The 10,442-nt window shown below is 55.9% G+C and overlaps 1 protein-coding gene across 1 annotated transcript; it reads right to left on the bottom strand.

Moving 5' to 3' along the window:
* Positions 1–26: 26 nt before the first annotated feature.
* GCHFR (GTP cyclohydrolase I feedback regulator) lies at positions 27–8,219 on the bottom strand. Its single transcript, XM_074917863.1, has 3 exons — positions 8,136–8,219; positions 5,167–5,261; positions 27–953 (listed from the first exon to the last, which is right to left on the bottom strand). The coding sequence occupies exons 1-3, from the start codon at positions 8,169–8,171 to the stop codon at positions 830–832; spliced, it is 255 nt and encodes an 84-aa protein (XP_074773964.1). The 5' UTR covers positions 8,172–8,219; the 3' UTR covers positions 27–829.
* Between the last annotated feature and the right edge of the window lie 2,223 nt (positions 8,220–10,442).

Below are 10,442 nucleotides of genomic sequence, written 5' to 3'. Positions count from 1 at the left end.
CAAGCTTCAGAGTAAGTGTATTAATGTGTTGGCGTGTGTCCTCAGAGGGCAGGGAGGGTGTGAGAGGGGCTGTCGGAACACCAAGCCCCAGAGCTGCTTTCAGCTCCTGAAAGCTGGTGCAGGAGCAGCAGCTCCACAAGGTTTTGGCACTGTTTAAAACAAGGCACAGGAGGACGGTGGTGTCTTGAGAGAAGTGTTTTATTGGTGTTACCCCCACAGCAGCTCCCAAACACTCCAGCATTGTGACTGCTGCCGTTAACAGAGCCCCTACCCCAAATGTTTCTGAGACCTTTCTGTGCTGCTCTTGGGCTGTTTCAGGAGCGTGAGGGGCACTTGGGGCCAGGAGGCTGATGGTGTTGCCAGCCCCCCTCCCCTGGGGGAGAGGAGTGGGCCTTGCTGCTGGGCAAGGGGCCCCTCAGCAGGCAGGGGGTAGGTTGGGCAGTTCCCACTGGTGTTTCGGGGCTGAGGCAGCACTGGCCATGCCCCACTGCGGGAAGGAGGCTGCCCTGTGCTCCCTGGGCCTCTCTGGGGCAGCCTAGAGGAGCAGCCACAGTGGGTATTTGAGTTTCCTCCAGTGTGTGCTAAATAGGGTATGATTAAAATGTTAAAAGCTGGGATTTGCCAGGCTGCCCCTCAGCTGGGTGCAGGGGAGAGCCGCCCGCTCCCTGGGCACACCTTCCTCCCCCAGCTCCTGGGAAAGGGCAGGACAGAAGCTTGCCCTGGCTCCCCCCGAGCCCAAGCACCTGGAGTCGGACAGAAAAAGGGGGGAAAAAGCTGCTGACGGTCCCATGCCAGATGATCTCCGGGAGGAAGGCAGAAGTCTTCCTCGCTATTCCTTGTGGAGGCACCACACCAGTGTCTGGCCCACACCTGTCATGCTCACCACCCGGTAGCCGCAGCTCTCCAGCTTGTTCAAGACAACCCGTGGCGCGTCGTTCACGTAGTACTCCCAGCTGCGAGCGGGAGAGAGGAGGAGAAAGAACATCAGGTGGAAAAGGACGAGACAAGAAATTCCTTGTGGAAGTGACTGCTTCACCACTAAACCGCCATGAGACACTGCACCGACTGCATCTGGTGAGCTCCCTGTGGCGCAAGGTCTTGGTTAACCAGATGGGGAAGGCCAAAGACCACAGCTACCAGACCAAGGAGAAAACCTGTCTGCAACGGGTCGGGTTAAATTGAAACATGGGTTGGGTTAAATTAAAATGTGGGTCAGGGACTGATTGTCCAAAGCCATGTGCTGCTCAGCTACCAGGGCTGAAACTGTGGCAGGGAGGTGTCACAAGCGCTGGCTGCGAGTCTGGGGAAGAGGAGGATCATCTCTGCGAAGCAGGGAAGAACGACTCAGGTCTTTCTAAGGGATGAAAAGCCAGTGTTGGGCCTATGTCAGAGCCTGTCTGTAAACTGGGTGGTTTTGAGAGCCTGTGCTTGAAATTTGGGGATTGGAAAAAACTGCTGCCTTCAGCCAGGTATTAAGCCTTTGAAAAACCAGAAGCCGTCAGCCCTCAGCAGAGCTGCCAGGTGAGGCGGAGCCCCGGCTCCTCGCTGCCCGTGTCTAGAACTGACACTCAGGATCTCTGTCTGCCTTTGACTCCTCTGAGGCTTCTGTCGGCTCCACAGCCCGAGAGACACCAACCTCCCCTCTGCCCCGGCCCCGGGGCTGCTCCGCCGCAGAGACAGAGCAGCTGGCGGCTGCTGAGCGAGAGCGGCACAACACAGACCCAAGGCGGGCCGAAGGAGGTGGGGAAGCAGCAGAACGGAGATGGCGCGTGTAACCTTCAGCGCTGATTTGGCAGCCTTTCACAGTTCCTTTCACAGAGCCTTTGGAGGCAGAATGCAAGCAGATGGGATGAGCTGCATAATAGTTTAGCTCTTAGATGACTCACTGGGCCAGATAAGCTGATAATGATGGGCTACAGGAGCACTGGTGATCTTGTTTGGGCACCTTAACAAAGACTGTTCTGATTTTCATACTAATAACAATAAAAGACAACCCAAAAGCAGTTCTAAAGTTGCTCTTGCTAAGATTGCAAAACATTAATGGAGTGGTGAGTGCTTTTAAAGCATGAAATAACATCAGGATGTGAGAGCTTTTTTTCAGTTTCTCAAGACAGACTATACTTTCCTGTAATTATAGATGTGGTGTAAAGATGATATGTATTATTATAAGTGTCTTTGAACTTCTCTAAGAGGCTTGCCCCATACCCTTCAGATTCACATGTCAGAGTCGGTAAATATTATTCCTATTATGCAGAGGCAGGAGATGAGGCAGGGATTGTTTGTTATTTTCAAGAACCTAAAAAAACGAGGGGCTGAGCAAACAGCAGAAGGAAAGCTGAGCTGCCCAGGGCTTTAAACACAACCATGTCTAGAGTGGAACCAAAGCTCACATGCTGCGTATTGACTGTGCCACTGCCTCTGTGCGTGGCCGACATGGAGCAGCTGGGAACACCGGCAGAGCCTTTCCCCGCAGCTGGCTGCCAGCGGGGAGCAGGGAGCTCCCCGGGAGCACGGAGCTGGCACAGGAGCCTCCTCCTCCTGCAGCCGTTTTTGGGGAGGGAGCAGGCAGCCTCCTGGTGACATCTGCCCAGCTGTCCTTTCGGCTGCCCCAGGGATGGGGTTTGGCCGTGCCCTGGGGAACAGCTAAATTAAAGTATTAGCAGGTGCCTCAGACCACAACTCCCCAAATTGGGCAGAGGCATCAGTTTTCATTAGAGACCAAACCATGCCAATAGCCTTGATAATTACAGGAGGTGGCAGGGAGGGGGCCTGCAGCCACCCGCATGTGCATGTCCACCCATGGGGACCCAGAACCCCCTTTTCTGCAGCAGCCAAGGGTCAGGCCCTGTGCTGGCTTCCAAGAACACGCAGGCTGGGGCAGAGCCCAGCTCCCCCTTCCCTAAAGCCCAGGTGCCCCCTGGGTTCTGCTGCCATGCATCCGAGCGGGGAGCGACAGCACGTGCCTGTGATGTGCTATTGGCAGGAACTACTGCAGAGCTGCACAACTGGATCAGTGCTTGCCCTTATTAGAGGCAATTAAATACTTTAGCTGTAGATTATAGTGCCCCAGCAGGTCCCTGCTGCTCAGACCTTTTCTCTCAGGCTCCCTCCAAGGTCACGTTTAAGGTTTTGGTGCTGATGGTGCTACAGGAGGGGTGAGATTTGCAGCATCCTGTAGCTGGTCTTACTGCTAGCGAAGCCCTGCAGTCAGGTGGATGTAAAATCCTGCTCGGCTGTGGGGCAAGCACAGGAGCTCTCATCCCTGGTTGGGGTTTTTGCCAGAGGTGGCCGGGGCTGACCCGGCTGCTGTGCTGCTCGGGGCATCAGCAGCCACATTCCAGCTGGGTTATTTTCTCCATCCCCTGTTGCTCAAGTGCAAATGGGGAAGACGTGCCACAGGGACGCAGCGGGCTTACCCTGGGTGTAACACAAACCATATTGAGAAGCAGGTGGGGCAAGAGGGAGCTCAAAAAGCTCCAGGCCACAGGGAGGGAGGAAAGGTGGTGAATCCACCAGGGAGATCCCTTCTCCCAAACAAGCAAAATGTGGCACTCTGGTTCCTCATAATGCTGCATCTCCTCCCTGGCTGCTTGGGGCAGATGCCACAGAGGCATTTTATCTGTCCTTGCCTTTCTTTTCCACCCAAACCCCAGGGATCCTTGCACCCCTCTCTCCAGAGCCAGCCAGCTTCTTCCTTCTTGAAGCCTCTTTTTCTCTGCACTCGGGTCTCCCTTCTCCCATTGCATAACTCCCAGGCTGGGCTCAGCAGGCAGCGGCATGAAGCCGAGGCTGCTGCCAACCTCACGGCCACCCACGGCGCTGGGAATAGCAGCATGGAGACGGCTCGGCCCAGCAAACCCACCCGCAGCCGCTCGCAGCAGCAGGAGGGCTCCGGGATCAGCCTTCCTGCAGGCGTGGGGAGCTGGCGTGGCCCCAGTTTGCACTTGGAAGGGTTTCTCTAAGGGGGGAGCCTTTGGTATTATTTTTTTTAATCTCCTCTTTCTTTCAGATCTCCCACCCTGTTTAGGTTTTTAACGCTGCAGGAGATGAGGACCCGGACCTCAGCGTTTGCCAGGCTGGTACCGAGCAGGTGGGTTTTCCCAGCTCCACCGATGGAAGTTTGAGAACATACTGGGACCGAGAGGCCCCGTCTGTTTAACGCCTGGTTCTCCTCCTACTCCTCCTCTGCACCACGGTGCAAGTGGGCAAGCTTCAGCACAAATCTAACCACTCCTTTCTGTTGTTTTAATTTGTATTTGGGGTTTTGTTTTGCTTTGTGGGTTTGGTTTTTTTTTACCCCAGAGAAAAATAAGAAGTGAGATATCAAGTGGGGAAAAAAGGAAAAAAAAAGTGGGCCAAGATGTAAAGAACATGCTGGTAACATCTCCCACTTTGATGAAGGCTGGTGTCAAACTCGGCGTGGGCAGAGAGAGAGACGGGAACATGGAGAAGCATCAAACACATAAAGCATGGGAACACAGAGGCTAATGGGTTGGAGTCGGGGGGGACATGATGGGAAGCAGCTCCAACTCTGGGGCTCAGCAGCCCAAGGAAAAGCTTCCGGAGCTGTTACAAGGGGCTGGCTTGGGCACTCGGTAACGGGGAGGAACCTCAAGCTGCACCCATGAGTGCAATGGCCCGGGCCAGGCTGCGGATGAGCGCGTGGGGCACCAGAACAGGCCCAGCCAGAGCAAGGCTGCAAAGGGCACTGCCTGCTTCTGAGCATTGCAGGGCTGGAAATTAGGATGAGGCAGAGGAAGGTTGTCTTTCAGGAAGGAGGGTGGGATGAAGGCAGGTGAAGTTATGCAGAAAGATTCAGATGCTCACTGTGCCTGTTTTATTTCAGCCAAAGGCTGTGTCAGGTAACAGCCCACAGCATCCCCAGTGTGTGAGGAGTAAGGAGAGGGGGGAGGTGGGTCAGGGGCTGAAATGGGATCGGAGCAAGGAAAAAGAAAGAACTTGAGGAAGTAGCAGGCAGCGTTTCCTTGGGTGAGCAGCAACAGGCAGGGCAAGGCCATGTGCGTGGCTTCTCAGCATCACACTAGTCCTGGGATTAAATGTGCAGCTGGAAGGTGCCATGGGGAATATGAGGAGTGAAAATGTTCCGAATTCTCTTGGGAAAATAAGGAGAGGGGAGAGCCTGAAATGTCACAGAGGAGGACTTACAAGTGGTTCCCCAGCATGTTCCTCTTCGTGGCCCCCAGGAAGCTCATCAGGCTGGGATCCGAGTGCTCGTCGCCCACCATGGTGGGACCAACCTCCTGCAGGGAAAGGCAGCGGAGCAGGTGAGCAATGCACAGCAGTGCGGCCACCCCACCCCTGCTCCCCAGCACAGCTCTGGTAAGAGCTTTACTGGGAAGGGAATTCCTGTGAGCCACCTGGAGAGGACCTTGGTGGCTTTGCTGCTGGAGGGTCACCTTCTGACTGAGTGCGTGGTGGCTCTGGTCCTCCAAGATCCACCACCAGGAAGCCTGTCGTGCAGCAACAAAGTGCCTCATTGTGCAAACCCAGCAAATCTGCATGTTTTCCCGTGAAATGAGCATCCCCAGGCCAGTTTGGGACTGTTTGCCTGGGAGAAGGCAGCTTTGGGAGCGGCTCCACTAACTGGGGAGGGGTGGAGGATCAGGGTAAGAAGGTGCCGCAGAGGGACCCGTGCAGCTGAGCCCCCATGCCATGACGGGGGACAGTCACGCTCCCTTGGAAGCGACGAGAGACTGGAGGGGCTGGGGGGGGCAGAGCCGTGAGTCATCTCACCCCCAGAGCCGTCGGTGGGCTGCCCACATGCCACGGGGACGGGCTGGCGACATTTATGTACAGTGTTCCAGAAGTGTTATTTTATGAGATATTCCTGGGCTGGAGGTTTTCCAGAAGGAAGTCGAAGGGCACAGGAGATTACAGCAGCGCCGATGTGAGCTCCGCAATGACCGTCCACTCCCAACCCACCCCAGCACAGCCAGGGAGCAGCCAGGGAGGGCAGAGACCTGGGAATGCAGCGAGCATCCACCCTGCAATGCAGCGGCTGGAAGAGCCAGAAATCAGAGCCTGGCACACTGCTCACAGCTACGGGGGCTGGTGAGTGCAAGAGACATCGCCCACCCCTCCACTGTGGGACCCACAGCCCAGCACTCCCTGCTCAGCGCTGATCGGGCTCCAAAACCGACACCTGCACCTTCCATGCTCCCCCTGCAAAGAGCAGGGTTTGGCCGATTTTAATAGGTAGAGCAATTGCTGCCTTTTAAAACTACTTATAAAAAGTTTGCAGGTGAAAACTGGTCTTCTGAGGGATGTCCCCCATCCACTGGCAAACCTGTATCAAACCATTATCAACACTTTATAATATGAAAAGGGATGCTCAGCCCTAAATAACATCAGCAATATTTTAAGTGTTACCTGGTCCCTTTTTGACCCCTCTCTCCTCTACCACCCCTTGGAGAAAGCAAAGCCCAGGGCCCTGCTGAGGGTCCCAGAGGCTGCACGCAGAGGGTTGGGGGCTGCACGCAGAGGGTTGGGAGCTACGCGCTCCCCATGACACCGTGGTGTGAACCCCTTGGTCCCGGGCAGTGGGATGGGGACACTGCGCTTTGACCTGCAGGGAGTTCAGCAGCAAAGCAGCTGGATGGTCTGACGGCGGGAAAGCTGAGAATTTCCACGTGGCTGGGAGAGCTGAGAGAGCTGGTTTGGGGAAAGCGGAGGGGTGAGGGCTGAACACGGCGGATAGGGTAAATCCCTCCCTTGGCAGTATCCACCTCCAAAGTGGCACTGGCAAGTGGTGTGTACCTCAGGAGCCTCAAGCAGATCCCACCTAGAAGCGCTTATGCAGCGCCACGGCTCCTGTGAGCTGTGCAGGCGCATGCAGCTGCCCGGCAGGCTGGAAAAGACAAACTGCAGCAGAGGCAGAGCCTCCTCCACCCGCCGCACCCAGCGCTGTGAACCCCACAGGGACGCGACTCACCCCTGCCCCGGCTGCAGCCACAGAAAGGCAGCAAAGTCAGTCACCCCCCGCTAGGCCAGACGGGCTCTTTTCCAGCCACGGCTCGGTGCCAAGGTTCAGGCTGGAAATGTTTGCTTTGCCCTGCTGAAGAGCAGAGTTCCCGAAGTGTCCGGGCAGGGGGAAATGTGCTAAACTGCGATAAAGCAGCCCACCCCCCGCTGCCTGCCTGCCCCTCAACTGCTCTGAACCCCCCCAACCACGTGGCACCTTCTGTATCTTGGTCCATCATGATGCTGAATATCGCTGCCAGCAGACGCCTCGGTGCTGCAGCATCCCCCTGTGCCCTCGGTCCCAACTCCCTGCTCGCTTGGTTTGAGATGTCTGCGCCCAACAGGGCATCTTCAGTGACCGCCGCAGCCTCTTCCACCGAACGCTGCCAACATGTTGATTTGCTTTTTTTTCCCCTGCTACCCCCCTTCCTATCAAAACCCACGTCACTGTATTTTGGCTTTCAGACCTATAGTTCCCCTTTGGGCTGGGAAAAGGGAAAAACCCCATACTCAGGGCTATCTGCTCTTGCAGCAGGACGGGAGGTTGGCCACAGCCGCCCCGTGGGCTGCTGATGCCACGGTCGTTAGGAAATAACGTTTCCTCTGTGTTTTTATAGGAGACTAACGGGCCTCGGCCCCAGATCCCAGGGGCTGCTGCGCTGCCAGCGCTGCCCTTCCCTTCCCCGACAGCTGCGTTTGCCACTGGGAAACGGCTCTTTGGGGGCGAGGGAAAACCCTGAAAACACGTGTTCCCACATTAGTTTCTTTGACGTTCACGGGATCCTACAAGTTGCCCGAGTTAAGTGATGGGCTGTTGAGGAGAAAGGGGGGGGGGGGTTAGGGGGAGATGAGCTGGGGTGCGGGCGCCCAAGAGCCCCCGACACCCCGCGGGGTGATGGACGTGGTGGATATCTCGCCTCAGCAGCTGCGGCCGTGCCGGGGGTCCCCCAAATCTGCGGGGTGTCACACACCACCACCCCCCCACGCCGCAAGCCCGGGACAGCACAAGGGCGTCCGGAGGCTGCGGTGCCCGCTGCAACCGGGGGATGCTGAGCGTGTCCCGCCGCTCCCGTCGGTGCCCCCCGCCCGTGTGTCCCCCCCTCCCCATCCCCGGCGGCCTCCCCCCACGGGGGGCAGCGGCGGGGCGGACTCACCATGCGGATCTGGGTGCTGATGAGGAGGTACGGCATCCTGCCTCCCGCCCGCCGCCGCGCCGGGGCCGCCGCCGCTCCAGGGGGGGCCGTGCCCGGGGGCGGCCCCGACCGTCCCGCCCCGCCGCGACACCGCCCCCGGGCAGCGGAGGAGGAGGAAGGGGGGGGCTCGGGGCTCGGGTGAACCCCCAGAGCGTTCAAGGCGCTTGGAGGGATGTTTAGCGCCTGCCCCGCTGCGACCGGAGGGGCGGCGGCGGTACCGGAGGGCACCACGGGCCGGGGGGCGGCACCGGGGGGGGGCGCGTCGGCCTTCCCGGCCCCTGGGAGCGGGCAGGAGACGGGGGGCAGTGGGGAGAGGGGCAGGGGGATGGTGGACAGGGAGACAAAGGACTGGGGGTGATGGGCAGGGGATGATGGACCAGGAGGTGATGGACAGGGATGATGGACAGGGAGACAGAGGACAGGGGATGATGGACAGGTAATGATGGACAAGGGATGATGGACAGGGAGACAGAGGACCAGGAGACAGTGAACAGGGAAATGATGGACGGGGGCATGAAGGAGCAGGAAATGAACCCCAGGGAAGTGAGGACTGGGAGATGATGGACCAGGAGCCACGCGGGTGGGGAGCATCCTGCATCCCAGGTACCGCCCTGCGGTCCCTTCCAAACAACGCCCCGAAGCAGGGAGTTTGGCATAACAAGCATATTGGGAGAAAAATCCCTTTTTCTACAAGCTGTTTGGCTTCTTTCTGGAAGCATGGGGATTTAAATCCCTTCAAAATTTGAGGAGAAGCTAATTTCCTGAGGCCAAGACTATCAGAGGTGCTGATGGAGTAATTCCCCCTCAACACTCACCCTAGCAGTTCGAAAACTATATATAAAGCAAATAATATTTCCATAAATAGCAGATAATAGTTCCCTAGCCTCAAAACTTGAACAGAAACCTCTCCGTGCAGCTTGCCAGAAACTATTAACAAGCAGTAATCAATTCCCAGTTTTGCTAATAATCTTCAGAAATAAATGAGTGCAGGAGAAGGCAAGAGGAGGAGGGTTTGTGATGGAAGATCCTGGGCTGTGCCGTGCCACATCCTTCCTGTGTGACCCGGGGCCAGTTCCTCTGCACTGCCCTGAGTTAATCGGTAACTCCAACAGGGAGCAAGGGAGAAAATCAACATTTCTGCTCGCTGGGCTGAAGGAAACACTGAGACAAAGCGACAAAGCCAAACCTACCTAACCATTATCAATAACATTATTATTAACATGTTTGTTATTATTAACACATGTGTTGGGTTTGGCATGATGAAAGAAAATAACCAGAAGAGGTTGATGGTATCATCTTCCTAAAACATGCCCCAGATATCCCAATATATTGATTTCGAGCTGTATGTGGGATATCTCACTCCATAGGTTAAACGTTGGCTCATTTACATCTTTTCTGTCCTAAGGAGGCTTTTCCCAAACTCCTCGCTGCCAGAACAGGGCAAATGTTTACTCAAAACTTTTATTTTCCAGTGTAAACCTGTGTTTGCCTTCTAGTGGGACAAACGAACATGGCACTGCCTCTGTTGCCCAATTAATGAAAGGGAAGCACTGCCTCCTGCACATTTCGCCTGCGTCATGTGTGATTTCAACAGGACTCCCAAAATCCACAACCCCTTTGGACCTTGACCAGGTGGTCTCTGCTTCAAGTGTGGTCCCACGGTTACTGTCCCGCTGGCCACAGAAAATAAGACAGATATGAAATAACCCAGACCCTTCGATCTATCCACAAATTAAAGAAAAAATGGCCAGGGTTCTCTCTGCCTGGCAGCCTGCCCAGTGCTCGCTCTCACTAGTCAGTCTGGCTCATACACCACTCCTTGGAGGAGAAAAAAAGTGAGAGAGGAAAATGAAAACAGAGCCTGCACACAATATTTCAGTATTGAATTTCCTGATGAGATACTGAAACCCAGGGGCCAGCCCGAGCACTGAGCCCTGCAGTGGCGTGAGAGCAAGCTATAAAATTCAGTGCACTATATCTCAGTGGTACCATCCATCATCTGAGAGCAACTTATTACCCTTTGGCACTGGCTCCGACCAGTCTGCTTCCAGCCCTCGCTGGCCGCAGACAGAAACAGGGGCCAGTGGGAGCTGCCGGCTCAGAGTCTCCCAGTAATTCAGATAAAAGAAAGCGAAAGGCTGTTTGGCTCTGCCAGAAATCATCACCCTGTCACCCACGCTCACGTGCAGCAAGTGGCACATGAAAATCTTTAATTTTCCTCTTCTGACAGCAGCGGACTTTTCTAATTATCACCCTCTTTCTGCAGCA

Source organism: Athene noctua, chromosome 14 (genome assembly GCF_965140245.1).
Source record: "Athene noctua chromosome 14, bAthNoc1.hap1.1, whole genome shotgun sequence".
Classification (NCBI taxonomy): Eukaryota; Metazoa; Chordata; class Aves; order Strigiformes; family Strigidae; genus Athene; species Athene noctua.
Note: the sequence above shows the minus strand (reverse complement) of the source record. Positions and strands in the feature narration are given on the sequence as shown.